The 18,049-nt window shown below is 69.3% G+C and overlaps 1 protein-coding gene across 16 annotated transcripts; it reads left to right on the plus strand.

Annotated features, from left to right (window-relative positions):
* The first annotated feature begins 28 nt into the window (after nt 1-28).
* On the plus strand, nt 29-16,609 carry TSPAN4 (tetraspanin 4). 16 transcript variants are annotated; one of them, XM_086384272.1, is made up of 10 exons: nt 1,198-1,257; nt 4,325-4,417; nt 5,188-5,280; nt 6,693-6,772; nt 13,651-13,842; nt 14,090-14,164; nt 14,998-15,099; nt 15,197-15,328; nt 15,420-15,503; nt 16,181-16,609. In XM_086384272.1, the coding sequence occupies exons 4-10, from the start codon at nt 6,710-6,712 to the stop codon at nt 16,247-16,249; spliced, it is 717 nt and encodes a 238-aa protein (XP_086240398.1). In that variant the 5' UTR covers nt 1,198-1,257; nt 4,325-4,417; nt 5,188-5,280; nt 6,693-6,709; the 3' UTR covers nt 16,250-16,609. The 16 variants fall into 16 exon arrangements, with proteins under 16 accessions (XP_086240390.1, XP_086240400.1, XP_086240396.1 ...); XM_086384264.1 differs by lacking the exons at nt 1,198-1,257; nt 5,188-5,280 and adding an exon at nt 29-123 and having other exon boundaries at nt 4,325-4,408; XM_086384274.1 differs by lacking the exons at nt 1,198-1,257; nt 5,188-5,280 and adding an exon at nt 34-123.
* The last annotated feature ends 1,440 nt before the right edge of the window (nt 16,610-18,049 follow it).

Raw genomic sequence — 18,049 nt, forward strand, 5'->3', positions numbered from 1 at the left:
ATCCCCCGCACGCGCCTTGGTACGTCCCGGCCTACGGCGTCCGCGCGGGGCCGCAAGGGCTCGGCGGCGGCGTTCGCGTTCCTCGTGCCCGGCTGACTGACGCCGCGGGCGGGCGCGAGGCAGGTACAGCGCCCCCGCCGGGACGCGGGCGGAGTGCGGCAGGGCCCGCGCCCGCGCCCGCGCCGGACCCGCGCGAATCGGCGCCCCGAGCGCAGAGCTCGAGCCGCGTTTCAGCAACAAGTTGCGAGCCGGCTCTGGGGCGCGGAGAGCGGCCAGAGGGGCCGGGCAGGGGGCGGCCTCTCCGCCTGGAGCCGCTGCCCGCCGGCACTCGGAGGTCTCTGCGCAGAGTCCGAGGGACCCTCGAGGTCGCCGCCTGGCCCGGGTCGCCCGCACAGTAACGGTCCCGGCCCGGTAGCTGCCCGTATCCCTGGAGGCGGGCGGGCGCGGGGCGACCCAGCCGGTGGGGGGCTCCGGCCGTCGCCGCGGTCAGCTTGGCCCCGCTCCTGCCTTCTTCCCGGGGGAGGCGCTGGCGGCCCAGGCCCCAGTCCGCGCTCGGCCGGGCGGGCGCCTGTGACCCGGGAGCGCCCGCTCTGCGGGTCAGGGGGGCGCTCGGGGTGTTAGGGTTAGAGCGGAGACTTGAAGAGGCGGGACAGAGGCTCTGGGAGCTGGAGGCGGTGGGGGTTTAAAGGGAGCGGGGTGGGGGGGGTGGCGCTGTGTCTCGGGAAGTGGCTAGAGGTGAGCCCCCTGATCCTGTGACTGGCGGCTGGGGAGGGCCGTGTGCACCGAGAAGCAAGGAAGGCTCCCTGGAGGAGGCGACCTTTGGACTGAGGAGGGTGGCCTAGGCACCTAGGCAGGGTCTCCTCACGTTTGCTGGCCTGGGGCGTCAGGGTCTCTGGTTGGGGTGGGTGGGCCCACCATGTTGGGTCCTAGGCGTCAGCTCAGAGTCCTCTTGGGGGGGGTGGTGGACTCTGACTGTAAGTCGAGGAGCATGGAGGTGGAGGTCCCAGGGTCCTGGGGAGGCTGGCCAGCGCTTCTGCCAGTCTGGAGTTTGGCTCTGGTCACCCTCCCCAGTGGCATTCACCGTCCCCCACCCTGCCACGTGCGGAGCCACGAGCAAAAGCCACTTCCCTGCCCTGCCTGCCCCCCCTTCCCAGGCTGACTGGACGCACATCCTGTCCCCGGCTGGGATGGGGCCTTGAGTCACAGTGGCCTGGGGTGGACCCAGGCTCAGCGGTAGAGGCGACCGTGTCTGCGGAGGTGAGGGGGACAGGCGGGGGACTCTGATAGAGCAGGGGTGGGTGCGTGCGGGCTTCCTGGGGGAGGGGCCCCTGGCCCACCGCACCCCGCTCTGGCCCAGCGGCTGTTTACTCCCAGAGACTGAGGGGCGGGAGAGCCAAGTTGACATTCCTGGAATTCTGAGAACTGCGTGTGGATTTGGAGGGGGACTCCTCCCTGCAGCTCCCTGGTTTCCCAGGAGGGGCTTGCTGAGGCCGCCAGCACACGTGTGCTCAGAGGCCCCTTGGGCACTTGGCCTCTGTGCCCACTCCGCCCTGGCTCAGGCCTGGCCAGGCTGGACCTGAGGACCCTGGGGGGGGCCTCACCTCAGCCTTCTCCCCCGCTGGGCCTTCTCCCTCCCTGTGGGTGCTGAGGGGGCAGGCTGGGCAGGGGCAGAGAGTGCCCCAAGGGCCTGGTGCACTTGTGAGGGCGCGGTGGGTGGGACAGGCCTGCGGCAGGGCCCCTGGGAGTGAGCGCAGATGTGGCCCAGGCCTTGGGCTTGGCCTGGAGATGGGCAGGGAGAGTGAAGCGCTGGGTTTCCAAGGAGGGGGGTCCTGCCCCCACGGGTGGGGGCACAGGACCGGGGTGGGGGTGGTGTTCACATGTGGTCTGGAACCCGTGCGCCCTACTTCCTGCCAGAGGAGGGTCACTTCAGGGCAGGGGGGGACAAGGGGAAACCCGCGATCCGAGCTTCAGCCACTGAGACCCTGTGGCCCGAGTGTTGTCCTGGAAACGCCACCTAAGAGACGGAGCCGCCCAGGAGGCAGCTGACCCTGCGCCCCGTCCTGGACCACAGCGTCCGCCTCCCCTTCTGTAAGGGGGAGGGGGCGAGGGTCCCAGCGCAGCCCCGAGCGCCCAAGCTCTGGCGGCTCTGGGTAAGCTGTGCTCACACGTGGGGGGCGGCGTGGTGAGCGGGGTGCGTGGATGCCTCGTTGGGGTTTGACGGGGTCGCCCACCTGCTGCACCCGCGGTGACCCTCTGGGCCCCGGGGGCTGGGGTACCGGGCGGTGTTTGCAGACCAGCTGTGCAACCTAGTGACCCTGTGGACGGGCAGGGCCCTTGAGGATGGCCCGCTCGGCCATGCATGGGGCTCCCAGAGAGCACTGGTGTACAGGGGGCGGGCTGGAGTGTCGGTGCCCAGGTGGGGAAGAGAGCTCCCAGGTCCCGGGGTGGCGGGAGGGTCCTGAGGGGAGCCCCTGTCCTCGGGGTTGGCCTCACTGGGCCCGGGGAAGTGCTGGAGGCCCCTGGGTGGCCTCTTCCATGGGGACCTCTCTCCTGGAGGCAGTGTCTTCCAGGCCAGGGCGGAGAAGGCCTGTGGGCCTGGGTGCTTGCGTGCCCCTCCCCCAGGGTCGGGGGCTGAAGCAGCAGCAGGAAGGCGGCTTCGCAGGCCTGTTTGTGTTGGCGGGGCCTCCTGGCTCCTCGCAGCCGCCTCAGAGCCGGCAACCTGGGGGCCCGGGCTGGGCGGCCAGCTCGGCACCCTGAGCTGTGGGCACGCTCACCGGCTCTGCTGGGGCCCGCCCGCTGCAGGCCTCCAAGGTCGCCGGGCCAGCACTCAGGGTGTTCGGGGAGGTCTTTCTCTGAGCTGGGCCTCGGTCTGGCCAGGTAGGTGCCCACACTCCCCCGGGCTCCCTCCTGCCCCTGCCCCGGGCCCCGGAGGGTCCCAGAGACCCAGCCCGGGGCTGGCAGGCTGGGCAAGGGCTGTCTGGGCTTCTTGCTCTGCCCATCCTGATCGCCTGCTGCGTGTGTGATTCTGGGGACCCAGGCCTGTGCGATCCTGCACACGGAGGAGGCCCAGAGCAGGCCGGGGGCAGGAGGCTTCCTGGAGGAGGAGGCTGGGCCAGGTGAGGCGTGGGGACAGCCAGGTCCTGTCTGGCCCTGTAGCCGCCACCCCCACGACTGTAGGCTTGAGTCTGGGCTGCCCCGGATGGGGTGGGGCCCTGGGTTCACGGAGGGGCATGGCGGTCACCCGTGGAGGGTCCCGGGGCTGCACTGGGTGAGGGTCTAGAGGGGTCGGAGGCTGGGAGGGGTGCGGGTGGAGCTCCCCCTCAGGGCCTGGCTGGGAGGCCCATCTGCTGAGCCCAGGCCCGGGGGTTGCGGCTGTGGAGGCGGCCTCAGGGCTGGGGGCTGGGGGCGTGGGTTTCAGTGTCTGCAGTGTCGCTGTGAGCTCCGGAGAGGGGGCCCCCTCGCGCCCCTGCCCTCTGTACTCCTGGGCCTGAGCCCCTCCCTGGGCGCGTCCTCCCTGGGCGCAGGGGCACAGGGGTCGCTGAGGCGGGGGTGGGGTCCTGGGCCTGGTCTGGGTGCCTCCTTTCTCACAGCGGTGGGTGATGGTCACCCCCCGAGTGAGGGAATGGGTCTCAGGCTGCCAAGCCTCCACCCGCTCCGTGGCTTCGCATCTGCCGCAGGTGTGGGTTTGAGAGGACGCGCAGCAGAGGGCGGCCCGGGAGCGGTGGGCAGGGCGGCAGGCACATGAGCCTTTGCTGTCTGCTGCCGGCTGCTGGAAGACCCCCAGCCCCCCACCCCGGCTGCAGGGAGCCCCTGTCCGAGGGGTCAGGCGTGGGGGCGGAGTGTGGCCTTGGCCCTCCTCCCCCGAAATACTTGGCTGGTAGGGGTGACAGAGTCCTTTCTTCATGCGAGTCCATTAAGTGCACATTAATGGGCCTCGTGACGCATCGTAGGCTGGCTCCGTGGGGAGGCTGGGGGCTCAGGGCGTCCGTCTCTGGGAAGCGGGAGGGCGTGGGGTGCAGGGCCCTGGGGGACGTGGACCATCAGGCTGGGCTCTGGGTTGTGGGGCCGCTGGGGGCTGGATGGCCTTCCGTCTGCTGACCACGTGTGTTGTCCGAGTGCAGCCCCGCACGGGCACGCTTGTGCCTCCGGGCACCTCAGAGGGCGGGGAGGCAGCCCCCGGGCTGGGCCCTAAGTCTGAGCACATCGCCCCCGGCCCCCAGCCGCCCTCTCTCCCCGCAGGGGTCCTGCCCCGGGTGCAGAGCCCCTGCAGAGGCTGGGAACGAGCCGCAGCGTGGCCTCCACTCCGCCTGTCTTCCCTCCACAGAGCTGCGGCTTTGGCCTTGCTGACCGCTCACCTGCCGGCTGGCCAGCCCTCAGGACCACTGGGCACCGCCCGCCTTCTTCCCCGGTAAGCCAGGTAGGGCGGGGCCTCGCTGGTGGAGGTTCTCCTGGTCCCGGGACAGACGGGGACCAAGCCAGTCCGATGTGGCCCTCTCGGTGTGTGTCCCGCTGCTGGGGGAGCTGCTGGGCGCCGGGGGCGGGGTCCCGGGGCTCGCCGGGCCGTGTGCTCTCGTCCGTGTTCCCGCTGGCCCCAGCATCCTTGGTTGTCTCCAGGGTGAATCTCAGCTCAGGCTCAGCGGCTCACGGCGGGGGCCGGAGCAGGGTTTTAGAGACTGGAGAGGGTTTTCAGGAATTCTGGGGCGTTGGCATGGTGTTGGCCGAGTGAGGCAGGGGAGAGGGCACCCTGGGTGCTGGGTCCCTTGTGGCAACCAGCCAGCCTTGCGGTGGGCTGAAGGGTGGAGGGGAGGCTCCCGGCCCCCAGCCCTGTCCTCAGAGGCGCTGCCCTTCAGCCCGCCTGTGCCCACTGCGCCTCTCAGGGCCCTGAGTGGCCGTCCCTGGCTTGGGCATGTGGCCTGGCAGAGTTGGGCCAAGGGGAGGTGGCCAGAGGCTGCTGGGGCCACCAGGTCACCAGGTCACCAGGGGCCACTGCTGCCACTCGCAGTCTCTGCGGAGCCTGCGGGGACCCTCCACGGCTGGCCTCTCCACTGGGCCCGTGGTTGGCAGCGTGTCCCTTCTCGGGAGCCCAGCAGGGCTCAGGCTCAGTGTCCTCACTGTCGCTTTGTCGCCTCCCCCCAACTTCTTTTTCTCCCCTCCCCCTCCCCTCCCCGTTCCTTTCTTCCCTCTGAGTTCTGCTGACCTTGGGCGAGTTGAGTCCTTCCGTCCTCCGACTGCAGCTTCCTGCACCACCCGACAGGGTGGGTGCTGCCCTGCGTGGCCTTGGTGAGCGGGTAGACCCAGTCCAGGGCGGGGGCGTCCCTGCCTGTCGCACCACGCTCCCCGAGGCCGGGCCCCCTGCTGAACCGAGAGGAGGAGGGGGGCTGCAGGCAGGAGGGGCGGCGTCCAGGCCTCGGGCAGGGGTCTTCCCTCCACACCCAGGGCCTCCACCAGTGGGGTGGGCTGTGGGGGCACAGCAGAGGGGCGTCTGTCCCGTCTGCCTGCACAGCACCAGGGCACAGCACTCTGCCTGTGCAGGGGGCCTTGGAGCTCCAGTGTGCTGCCAGGGCTTGTGTGCAGGTGTCTGGGAGGGGCCGGAGTGATGTGATGGTCAGGGCACCTTCGTCAGAGATTATGGAGACTCTCCAAACAGTGGCAGCAGCATGTCCCACCCGCGAGGGGTCCTGTGTGACTGCACGTCGCACGTGCCCAGGAAGCCAGGACCAGGGCGAGGGCAGAGGGTCCCGCGGGCTCTGGGCCTGGAGGGGCTGCCAGCCCTGCACACGCCTGTGGCCTGCCTTGGGCCCAGTGATGACTCCCACACCCTGCCTGGCGGGCTGGCCGCCCTCCGGGCTCCCCCTGCCCAGGCCCTTCCCGGAGGCTTGTCCTTCCCCTCTGCCTGGTCTCCCGGGACCGCCCCCGGCTGGGGTCCCCAGGCTGACCCATGGCCCCGCGCAGCCCTCGCCGGCCCGGGGTGCACCCCGGGTGTGTTCCGGCTGCGCCCCCTGCGCTGCCTCGATCGGGGCGGGGAGCCGGAGCTGCCCCACGTCGCCCCCAGGCAGCAAGTGGGTCACCCCTCATCTGCAAAGCGCTTTGCGTTTCGCGTGCGGTCGGAGGCCGCCGAACCCGGCCGCCAGCGGGGTCCCGGCGCGCTGCGGCTTCCGGGCAAGGCCGGGGCGTCGCGCCAGGGCTGAGCGCTGCCGGCCCCGCGCGCCCAGCCCCCGCGGGCGCTCGGCGGGCGGGCGGAGGAGCGGCGGGCGGGGCGCGCCGGGGGCGGGGGCCGCGCGGGGCGGACCGGGGGCGGGCCGGGGCTGCGATTGGCCGGCGCGGGGCGGGGCGGCCAGAGCGGCGGGGCGGGGTCCGCGCGAGCCGCGCGGGCCGGGCAGGCCGGGGCTGCGGCGCGCGGGCAGGTGTCCGCGGCCCGCCGCGGGTCCTAGCGGAGCGGCGCGCCGGGTGTCCCCGCGGGCCGGGGCGGGGAGCCCGGCGGCCCCGCGCGATGCGCCGCTCGAGCACGGACGAGTCCACGTACCGGCGCAGCCCGTCGCCGCCGGGCAAGGAACCGGGCTTCGCGCGCGGCGGCCCCTTCTTCGGCCTGCACGCCAGCCCCGGCCCCAAGGCGGCCCAGGCGCGCTACACGTCGCCTAAGGGCAACAAGTACGTGGTCTTCTACCTGGACCTGTCCTTCATCTTCCTCCTAGAGCTGAAGCGCTGCAGCATGGCGCGCGGCTGCCTGCAGGGCGTCAAGTACCTCATGTTCGCCTTCAACCTGCTCTTCTGGGTGAGTGGCGGCGGGCCCGGGTCGCCGCTCCCGCTGGGGGGTGTGGCGGGACACTCGGGACGCTGGCTGGGGGTGTGTCTGGGATCGCTGGGGCCAGGGCAGCGCGGCTCCTGGGGGTTCCGGTACTGCTGGGGTCCGCCAAGTCTGCACCCTGGGCGGCCGCCCTGCATCTCCTCCGCTCTGTCTCTTGCTGAGACTGGACGTGTCCCACACCTGCCATGGGGCAGCGTGGGGCTCCGCTCCTGCTCTCTGCCGGGCCGCTGGCTCCTTCTCCGCCGTGCCCTCGCTCTTCGTGGGCACAGCCTCCCAAGCAGACCCGCCTTCCTGGCTCCAGGGACCGCACTTGCAGAGGGGCTGGGGGCTGGTGGGGCTGGGAGGGCGAGCCCTCCTCTGGACCGGCTCCTGGGCAGGACAGGGGCTGGGGGCCAGCGGGAGGGCTGTCTGGCCCTCTGCTGCACCTCCAGCCAGGTGGGGGGCTTCTCTAACTTTCTCTAAGGTGGCTGGGTTTGCTCAGATGAGGTGCTTGTGTCCAGGGTCAGAGCTGTTGGTGCTACAGGGGGGCCCCGTCCCTCGAAAAACCCCAACACTGGAGGACAGAGTTGCCGTCCAGACCCAGGTGGGGGGGCTGGGCGTGCCTGCGGGGGTGTCACACTTGCACGGGGAGCAAACCCGGCCGGGCCTGGGGTCCCACAGCCGGGCTGCAGGGCCTGTGGGGAGATGATGCCAAGGTCACAGCCGCTCCATTGCTAATTCCTGATGCGGCTCTCCTTCCATGCTGAGAGCATGGGGGTGTGGCTGTCCTTCCTGCGGGGGCTCTGGACCCCAGAAGGAGGCCGCCCACTGTAAACTCGTTCGCCTGAGCTCCACTTACCGCAAAAGGCTCAGAAAGCACCACCTTGCTGTACCTCCTGCCTCTCCTGGGCTCTAGCCTAAGAAGTACGAGGTCGCTGGGAAGAGGGGGAGGCTCCTGCCCCAGTTGCCCACCTCCCCAGTGGTCACTCAAAAGGTCGTTCTCTGCAAGGAGCTCCTGGGAGGGGCGGGCCTGGAGCTGAGAAGCCCCCAGAGGCCAGGAGCGAGCAGCAGAGGCAGCTGAGGCTGCGCTCTGCCCAGGAGTGGGGGGTGCGGCTGTCTCCTCCTCACGGGGCCCTGGCCAGGAGCAGGGGCACCAACCAGGTTCGGGGGCACTGGCCAGGACCGGGGGGCGGGCACCGACCAGGAGCAGGGCACCGGCCAGGAGCGTTGGACACCGGCCAGGAGCGGGGGGCTGCGGCCAGGAGCAGGGGGCACCAGCCAGGAGCGGGGGGCTGCAGCCAGGAGTGGGGCACAGGCCAGGAGCGGGGGGCACTGGCCAGGAGTGGGGGGCGGGCACCGGCCAGGAGTGAGGGGTGGGCACCGGCCAGGAGCGGGGGGCTGCGGCCAGGAGCGGGGGGCTGCGGCCAGGAGTGGGGGGTGGGCACCGGCCAGGAGTGGTGGGCACTGGCCAGGAGCGGGGGGCACCAGCCAGGAGCGGGGGGTTGCGGCCAGGAGCGGGGGGCAGGCACCGGCCAGGAGCGGCGGGCACTGGTGTGGCGAGCGGCGGGCAGCTGGCAGGGTCAGTCTGCCCCGGGCAGCGTGACGGGAGAGGGCTGCAGGTGGCCGTGTGACTGGTGAGCACGAAGGGCGGTGGGCGGATGGGGGATGGGCGGGGGCGGAGGGAGTTCCCGGGGAGGCAGGACCTGCTTCTCCACCTGCCCCCGCCCCGCCTTCTCAGAGCCGGGGTATCTGCTTGTTGGGAGGAGGAGAGGGGGCCCTCGAGGGGCCTGCCCGGGGGGCAGCCCCCCAAAAGGCCCGGCAGAACTGTCTCTGCCCTGTGAACCCCGAAGGCGCCTCCAGCCCAGCTGCAGGGCGGACACGCTCCAGTGATTCCTGCCCTGGGTGCCATCCTCAGCCCTGGAAAGAACAAGTCAGGAACCCCTGGGGACCCTCTCCAGGGCTAGAAAATCCAATCCCTTTATTATCCAATTACACTTCCCGGCCAGGTGCCCTGGCCCGGGGGCTGGCTTGGTCCCTCCACACCCCACCTTGGTGCCTGGCGGGGATCTGCAGTCGGAGAGAGGACCCCCAGGAAACACTGAGGCCAGGGGTGGTGAGCATGGCTGGGGGGCTGGCCGGACCCCACCCCGCTGGGCCCAGTGCAGGTGTCAGCCGGGCCCTTGCTGCTGCTGACGGGGCTGCGGAGGGGGCAGAGCCCCCCTTTCTCGGGATCGGCACGTTGCTCTCTGGGGGTGCTGAGCCCCCACTGGAGGTATGTTTTGCCCCGGTGTTTCCCACTCGGGAGCAGCTGAGGGAGGTGGGACGCCGCTCGCAGGTCAAGCTGCAGTGCCCCTGGGGCCCCCTCTTGCGCCCGCAGCCCAGCAGGGCACACTTGCCTTTGAGTCACCCCAGAGCCTCCTTCTCCACTGCAGACCCAGCGGGCCCACCTCGCACCCGGCTCTCTCCGCCTGGGCCTAAGCCAGCCTCCCCAGAAGCGCCTCCTGCCCCTCCTGTCCGTCCCGGGGTCCTGGCTGAGTGTGGGGAGGGGGCTGGCTCTGGAGGCTACCGTGCTCTGCTGGACGGGTCTTCCCTGGGGGCTCCTGGACGGGGGCCGGAAGGGCCGCGCTGGGACCTCCAGCTGCAGGTGCTCGTGTGAATCTGCTGGGTCTTGTGTGGCCTGCAGGTCAACAGCGTGGCTCAGGAGAGTCGATGGTATCCTCGGTGCTTGCGAAGGGGTGCCCTGAGATGGAGCAAGGCCCAGGTGGGCTGCAGGGGGCGCAGGGTGGGGTGAGGCCCAGGTGCTGGCCAACCCCCAGACTGTCCACCCACCCAGGGCCGCCGGGCCCTCCAGGGGAGGCACAGCCCCACTGGGGACACCGCCGCCTTCCAGGGGCACCGCTACCTTCCAGGCGTGCAGGCGGTGGGCAGCTTAGGGCTGGGGTCCCTGAGTCAGGGGGATCCCCTGGGGAGGAGGGCTGTGTGCGGGGATTGGGAGGTGCGGTGGGGCTGAGCAGCCCCTGGGCACTCTCCCTGCCCCTCCCCAGCTCTGGGGGGTGCTCAGGGCTCCCCGGGGTAGTTTCTGCAGCCACGGGGGTGGTCTTGGTGGTGGGGGTGGTCCTGAATGGAGGCAGGGCTGGTTCTGAAAGGCGAAGATGCTCCCATGACTGGCTGGGCCTCAGCCTGCAGCCGGCTGCTCCCGGGCGTGGTTAGCTTTGCTGCGTCCCCCAGCCCTGTCCAGGCAGGAGCGCTCCCTGCCCTGGCTCCCCCGCAGCGCGGGCCGGGCCTCCCTGGTTCCCTGGGCAAGTCCTACTCTCTGTGGATCCTGTGTCCCCCACCACCAGCCCAGGGGGCGCCTGGTTTCCCCCTTGAGGAGCTGCAGACTGAGGCCTAGGCTCTGGTCCCGGTCTCCCAGAACGGTGAGAGAGGGCCCGAGGGCCAAAGGGCTCTGCGGACCTGGGACCGCCTCCGCTGGCACCCCTGCCCTCGGGGAAACAGGCCAAGGGGCCCTGCTGGAGGCAGGGCCTCAGCCCCCGTGACTGCTCTTGGCTCGGGCTTTTTGGGGGGGCGGTGCTGGGGGAGGCTGTGTGTCCTGGTTCCGCTTTCTTCCTGCAGCAGGGAGGGGGCGGGGTGGTGGGGGTCCTGCTGCCGGCGACCACGAGCCAGGGTGGGTGGTAAGAGTGTGGGAAGCCGGGGTCCTTGGCTGTCCCGGTCAGCTCAGGGGTCAGGATGCCCCAGGACGGCTGTCCCGCCTGAGGCCCATCTCTGGGGCCAGCAGCTGGAAGACAGGGCCTCTGCGGCCCGGGGTTGGTCCCCTGTGGCGGCAGCGGTGGGTCTCCCTGTCCCACCCCTACCAGCACACCAGCCCCCTCTGATCAGGGATTCGGTGGCTTCTCACATGGGTGGGGGTGGCAGCAGTTGGTCAGAGACCTCGGGAGCTGTTTGGGGCAGAGAGGTGTGGCTTCAGCCCCTAAGGGGGCCAGGGGGCAGTGGAGAGGCCCCGGGGCCTGTGTGGGGGTGCAGCCCTAGCTCCCTGCTGAGGTCCCGCCCGTCTGCTCCCCAGCTGCCCCGGAAGGGCAGCCCCCTCCTCTCGGACACCGGTCTGGGGGCGGGGTCTGTGGGCTGGCGCCGGCCCCTCTCTCGCAGCCTGGAGGGACGCAGGGCTTTCTGGAGTATAAGGAAAACAATAACAGTCAGTTGCATAGATTCTTTGTTTATGGCCGCGCGGCACGTGGGCTTCGAGTTCCCAGACTGGACCAGGGATTGTGCCCACTGCTCTGCAGGTGCAGAGTCTTCCCCGCTGCGCCGCTGGGGCAGCCCCTTCGTTGCACAGAGTTTCCGCTCCCCACCAGGGTGGTGCCCGAGCCCCGGCATTCAGGCCCCCAGCCCCTACCCTGGGCACCTGCAGACCTGATTTCTAGCCCAGGGGACAGGTTTTTCCACCCTTGAACTTCACAGAGATGGGCTCCTCCCTTCCCCTGGGGCTGTTCTTGGCTGGGAGGGGGATGTCACCCCACTGTGCCCGGCCCCACCCCCGAGATGGTGCCAGCTGCCTGGTGAGGGGCTTCTGACACACACTTGGCCCCTGTGGGCACCTGGCCCTTCACCCCGTTCCAAGGATCGGGCCAGCTGCCCGGCCATCTGCCATGCCGAGCCACGTGACTGGAGGGCTGGCGCCCCCGTGGGCCTCACCAAGGGGCCCCACCTGCCTAGCCCTAGGCCAGTCCCCCAAAATATGGACAAGAAAAGAGACAGCAGGAGGTGGGGAGCGCGTGCCAGGCTGGGCACAGGGGGTAGGGTGTGCACTCCAGCTGTGAGATGGAGACAGGATGGCCCTGGGGACTGCAGGGGTGGGATGGGGGGTCTGGGGGGTGCTGCCGTGGAGTGGGGGTCTGCTCCTGGGCCCCAGCAGGGCTGGGGAGGGGCAGGGAGGACACAGTGGGATGGGGTGGGGTGGTGTCCCTTGCCCGCTGCTGCCCGCGGGCCCGTCCTGGGAGGGACCTCAGGCGCTTCTGCGTTGCTCGTCCGTCTGGGTTTCACAGGGCCCGTTTCCCCCGTACTCGGAGGCTGTAATCTTCCTGCCAAAATGTTTTAAAAGCTGCCTACACAGAAGCAGCTTCACAATTACAGGTAATTTTCTTACCCACGTGCCCGCATCGCGTTCGCGCGGTTGTTGGTGGCTGGTCTGTGCCTGAGTGCGGAGGGCCGGGTGACGTGTCTGGGTGTCACCGTGGCCCAGGTCCGCATCACGGCGTGTGTGAGGCTGCCCCGGGTGATGCCCTCCCGGGCGGGCCCAGCCCTGCAGGACGCTCCCCCCAGATGGCCTCCCGTGACCCTCCCCAGGTCCCCGCGGGGCCAGGGGCTCGGAGGCGCTTGTCCTGTGGACCAGAGCTGTCTGTGCCGACCTCAAGGGCGGAGCCAGCTGGCTGGCTGTTGGGTTTTAGAGGAAGGTGCTCCCCTCTGCTCAGAGGCAGCCCCACACCCCCCACCAGCACCAGCCTCGGGGCTTGGCCTGGGCTGAGCCCCTGGAGCGGGAGAGGGTGTGCCCGGTCAGCAGGGATGGGCAGGCGTGGGACCAGGGTTCCTGCTTCGGCTTCTTCTGGGGGGCAGCCCCTGCCCCTGACCTGGGTCCCCCCTCTGCTGCGACGCTGGGTGGAGGCCGGGGGAGACCGTCCGTGTGTGTGGCCCACATGGGCACCCGGAGAGCCCATGGGCCTGGGGTGGCCCTGAGCACCCGTGTCCTGCCCGTCGGCTGGTGGGAGGGCTCGTGACCCGCACCCGTCCCAGCCTCTTCAGGGTGCCCTGATGGCGCCCCCAGGCAGGGGCGAGTGCCCTGCTGCCTCAAGTGGCCTTGCCTGAGGTCAGCACTGTGGACAGCTCTGTCCCTGCACCCGGTGGGGGCCTGCCACATGGGGGTCATCCCTCTCCCACAGGAGGGGCGCACACACGCGTGCACACGTCTCCTTATGGGGACACACGCACGTGTGCACACGTCTCCTTATGGGAACATACACACACACTTTCACACATCTCCTTATGGGGACACGCTCACATCTCCTTATGGGGACACGCTCATGTGTGCACACGTCTCCTTATGGGAACACATGCACGTCTCCTTACGGGGACACATGCACGTGTGCACACGTCTCCTTATGGGAACACACACACACTTTCACACATCTCCTTACGGGGACACACGCACGTGTGCACACGTCTCCTTATGGGAACACACACTCTCACACGTCTCCTTATGGGGACACACACGTCTCCTTAGGGGACGCTCACATCTCCTTATGGGGACACACTCACGTGTGCACACGTCTCCTTATGGGAACACACACTCTCACACGTCTCCTTACGGGGACACACTCACGTGTGCAGTCTCCTAATGGGGACACAACACACATGTGTCCTTATAGCCAGCAGACCCTGCCCAGCCTGGACACACACACAGACACACACTTCCTTACGGTCAACAGACCCTGCCAGCCTTGGGCTTGAGCTCCCATTTTATCTTGGGGCATCCCCGAGGCTTCAGAGTCCCAGCTGGCTCTGGCCCCCCACCCCTCTGGCCGCCCCCGCCCCCCCAGGGCCAGGTGTCTCCCCGGATTCATCACCGCCTGGCCTCCCCTGCCTCTTCCTCCTGTTTGAATCGATTTTTGTAAGGAGCAATTATGAAGTTCAGTAAAAGCTGCAGTGGTCGGGGGAGCGGGCCAGGGAGTGGGCTGGTGTGGGCTTGGGGGCAGCCCCTCCGGGGGGACGGCTGGGGCCGAGGATGCATGGGGGGACCCAGTGCGGCCGGCAGGCCAGGTGGTCAGCTGGCGCCTGGCGGGCTCCTCACCCGCGCCCCCCTCTGCGCCCTGGCCCAGCTGGGCGGCTGCGGCATCCTGGGCGTGGGCATCTGGCTGGCGGCCACGCAGGGGAACTTCGCCACCCTGTCCTCCTCCTTCCCGTCGCTGTCGGCCGCCAACCTGCTCATCGTCACTGGCGCCTTCGTGATGGCCATTGGCTTCGTGGGCTGCATCGGGGCCATCAAGGAGAACAAATGCCTCCTGCTCACCGTGAGTCCAGTGGGGGAGCAGGCCGGGCAGGGGGTGGCCCTGACAGACACAGGCGCACGTGTACACGTGCCCCCACACGTGTGCCAGGCACAGCCCCTCTGACTGGCACTGGGCCTGTTTTCTCCGAGACCCCCTCCCAGCTCCTGTCCCAGCCCTCTCAGCCCCCAGGACCCTGTGCGGGGCGGGTGGGGCCGTCCGTGCGAGCCAGGTGGGCCGCACGGCTGAGGCTGGCGGTCCCGGCCCGCAGTTCTTCGTGGCCCTGCTGCTGGTGTTCCTGCTCGAGGCCTGCATCACCATCCTCTTCTTCGCCTACACTGACAAGGTACAACTGCCCCATGGCGGGCACGGGGCTGCACCCTCCCAGAGGCAAGGGGGCGGGAGGGGCTGAGAACCGACCCTAGGGACCCTAGCTCTGCATGGACAGACGCCAGGCCCAGCCCGGCTCTGGTTACAACCGCAGGTCCTGGCGGCCAGGCCTGGGGGGGACAGCAGGGCCTCGCAGGCTCCAGAGGGTCTGAGCGCCCAGGCGGCCCGTCTTCAGCTGCGCGTCAGCTCGATGGGGATGTCTCCCACCCCCTGCTGTTGCTTAATGACACATGTGAGGGTGCACTTACATGTTTTATTCTCTGGCTATACCCCAAGACTTACTTTTTGTTCATCTGGTTTAGCTCTGGCTACTGGAGCTCTGTGGCTCCCACATCCCTTACCTGCTCCTCCAACACCTCTGCTAAGAGACACTCCCCACATCTATCCTGGGGGGCCCCTGCCCCAGCCCTGGAATCTGCCACTTCTCCAGGGAGCCTGGTTCCTTTATGGAGAACGAACGGTCTTAGTAACCAAGATCTGGGCCTTGTTGGCCAGCCACGCAGAGCCGTGGGTCCCGGTGGGCGTGTGCAGACGCTGCCCTGGGTGTTCGGTGCCTGTCTGTCTCCATCTGCAAGTTAACTGCCATAAGCTCGTGCTGATGCGTCTGACTCGGATCCCGTGATTAGCACCACGAGAGGCCCAGGGAGACTTTGGGGTGCCAGAGCTTGGTGGTGCCTTCTGGGAGGGGTGACTGCAGGGAGGTGGACAGAGGGCACCGGGGGCCAGCGTGGGCGCGGGTCTGGCCGAGGTAGGTGGAGCTGGCCGCAGCGTGGCCCTGCCATCCTGCAGATCGACAGGTACGCCCAGCGGGACCTGAAGAAGGGCCTGCACCTGTACGGCACCCCAGGCAACGTGGGCCTCACCAACGCCTGGAGCATCATCCAGACCGACGTGAGGCGGGGCGGGACAGGGGCCGGCCTGGTGTGGCCGGGGGAGGGGGAGGGCGGGACCCCTCCGCGCACAGTCCCAGCCCACCTCTCTCCCGCAGTTCCGCTGCTGCGGGGTCTCCAACTACACCGACTGGTTCGAGGTCTACAATGCCACACGCGTTCCTGACTCCTGCTGCCTGGAGTTCAGCGAGAGCTGCGGGCTGCACGCACCCGGCACCTGGTGGAAAGCGGTGAGTCTGTGCCCTCCGGCCAGCCACGGCCCAGGCCCCTGGGGGCGAAGGGCCGACCTCGCCGCCCCCGTGACGCCGACTCTTCCTCCAGCCGTGTTATGAGACCGTGAAGATGTGGCTCCAGGAGAACCTGCTGGCCGTGGGCGTCTTTGGGCTGTGCACGGCCCTGGTGCAGGTAGGAGGGGCCCCACCCCAGTCCTGAGCCCGAAGAACAGGGCAGCAGAGGAGCCTGGGTCCCCAGCAGAGGTGCAGGGGGCCTCCTGGGGGATTGTCAAAGACGGCATCCACGGGGAGGTGACCTGTGACACCTCAGGGACAGACTCCTGAGCTGAGGGTCTGATCTCCTCGTGGACGGAAGCACAGCCTGGGTGCCTCTGCTGAGGTCTGTGCACCAGCTGTGTCCCCACACCCCTGCCCAGGGTTCTGGGTGGAGGGGGTGGTCCCAGGACTGCCCAGTGCGGAGTGAAGGCGGGCAGTGCAGACCCTGGTGAGGCCCGGCCGGCCAGCCCTAGCTCCCCAGCTTTCATGCAAGACCTGAGTGCCAGCCCCAGGGGTAGCACCAAGCAGTGTCAGGGCAGCCCGTTTCTGGAGTGCAGGCAGAGGTCACAGCCAGACACTCCCAGAGGGGTGATCGCAGTCAGACAGAGGAGTGGAGGGCAGCTGTTGGGGGCCCAGCCTGGAACTCCTAGGCCCTGAGACCAGCGGGGCCCAGGGTGGCCAAACCCACTCCAAGGGGAAAGCGGGTCTGGGTCCGGCCCACGGGGCGCCTCTAGGCCCCCAGGCCCGAGGCTTCCCCGGGGGCCACTGGCCGTGGTCCTGAGTGGCCCTGCCCGGCCCCTGCTGTCCCCGCAGATCTTGGGCCTGACCTTCGCCATGACCATGTACTGCCAGGTGGTGAGGGCAGATGCCTACTGTGCGTAGCCGCCAGCTGCCCACCACCCTGCTTCGCTGCCAAAGGACGTCGCCCACCCCCCCGCCCCCCCAGGAGCTGGACCTCTCACCAGCCTGGGCCTGGGAGCCCCTAGGACTCCTGGCCTCAGGAGCGCTGTACCCAAGCGGGCGTGGGGCTGGGGTCCACGGGGGCTTCTGGCGCTTTTCTTGCCCAAGTGTTCTCCAGGGCAGTGTTTCCCCACCAGCCCTGTCTGGGTTGGGGTGGGAGATGAGGGGCTCCCCGCTGGCCCTGGTGCTGGAGACAGGCTGCAGGCTGCTCCCCCACACCCCACAGCGGGGCCACGGCAGGCTCCGGGCACGTCTAATAAAGTGTGGGCAGCAGCCCCCCCACCCCGTGTGTCTCAGTGCCTGACCCCGGGGAGCCACACCCAGGCGGACCCTGTGGGCCCTGCACCCACTCCCACTGCCTGGTGCTTGGAGCGGGGCTCCTGGACGGGTGTGGCCCCCCTGCCTGCACGGGTCGGCAAGGAGGCCTGGGGGGTGGGCTCCACGCTGTGGCAGAGGGGCCCCGAGTCTTGCTGACCCACCTGTGGCGGGTGCTGTGGGCGCTCCGTCTCCGTGCCCCCGCTCCTGACTTGGGGGTGCTCCCCCAGCCTCAGGGCCGCCGCCTCCCCCAGGGGTGTCCTGAAATGGAGCTCAGCCCCCCCTTTCCCCTTCGTTCTGTTCTCGTCTTGTTCCTGAAAGCTTCATCCCTAAGTGTCACTCGTGGGTTTTGTGAATAAAATGGGCTGTCGGGATGGAAACAGCCGTCACAGGGCCCAAACTGGGGAAACGGCTGAAGTGCACGGAGGCACCTCGGAGACGGGGATGGGACTCCTGGGCGTGGAGGCTGGGGGGGGGCACTCTCTGGGGCACCTAACCCCCTGCCCCCGGCCCGTGGCAGGCTGCTCGGCCTCCAGCCCCTCCCCCAGCGCCCGCAGGCCCACCCTGCCAACCACCCCCACATCCCTGCAGTGCGGCAAACCTGCCCTGAGGACACCTGGCCGGCCACTTACTACCGCACAGCTCAGACCACCAGGGCGCCTGGCCCCTCCCGGCCGCCCACCCCGTCCCATCCCATCCCCATGTCCCCCCCGTCCTCCGTGGAAACCCCCAGAACACCAGGGATGGTCAGAAGTAACAGCAGATCACACCTGGGAACGTCTAGGCGCCACAGGAAGCAAGTGGAAGTGAGAATGTTCCAGCCAAGCCGTCCCCCAGCCCCGCTGGCGCCCTCTGCCCCGTGCCCACGGCCCGCTCACGCCCCTGTCCACCTCCGCCTACGAGGCCCCTGCGTGGTGGGCTCTGCCGCCCGTGTCTCAGGGACGACTGGCAGGCCCCCGACTCCGCTTCCCCTCTGGCTCCACGGGACGCAGGGGGCCCTTGTCTCCAAGGCCACCCTGCCCGCAGCCTTGTGTGGGTCCCCTGCCTCTGGGGGGTTCCCGGGCTCCCCCTTCCCTGTGGATGCCCGCAAGGGTACAGTGCCAGGCCCGCCTTCCCAGCTCCCTGTGCCCTTTGCTGGTTCCCTCATTCTCCAACCCAGGCCGAGGAGCCTTCTGCCTGGTGTCAGATCACCCCCCGTCTCTACATCCACAGGTACTGACCACGCTGACTCCATGGTGGGTCTGTCCCCTACACCAGAACCCAGGGCCCCTCCCGGCCCAGTCCTCACCCTTCCATCCAGCTCCTCACAGCACGGGGACCAGCCAGTGCCTACAGCCTCACCCCTGGGGGCCCGGCAGGGTGGGGCCTGGGGGGGCATTGGACCCACCATCTCAAAGAGCCCATCCG

Source organism: Bos grunniens, chromosome 29, assembly GCF_055505025.1.
Source record: "Bos grunniens cultivar Pamir isolate PY7600 chromosome 29, Bosgru_T2T1.0, whole genome shotgun sequence".
NCBI lineage: Eukaryota > Metazoa > Chordata > Mammalia > Artiodactyla > Bovidae > Bos > Bos grunniens.

What these genes read in the sequence shown, in the direction of transcription:
- TSPAN4 (XM_086384262.1), top strand. Translation starts at nt 6,491, where the DNA reads ATGCGCCGCTCGAGCACGGACGAGTCCACGTACCGGCGCAGCCCGTCG. An exon ending in GGAGCATCATCCAGACCGAC is followed by an intron (nt 15,100 to 15,196) that starts GTGAGGCGGGGC and finishes TCTCTCCCGCAG; the next exon opens with TTCCGCTGCTGCGGGGTCTC. An exon ending in TGTGCACGGCCCTGGTGCAG is followed by an intron (nt 15,504 to 16,180) that starts GTAGGAGGGGCC and finishes CTGTCCCCGCAG; the next exon opens with ATCTTGGGCCTGACCTTCGC.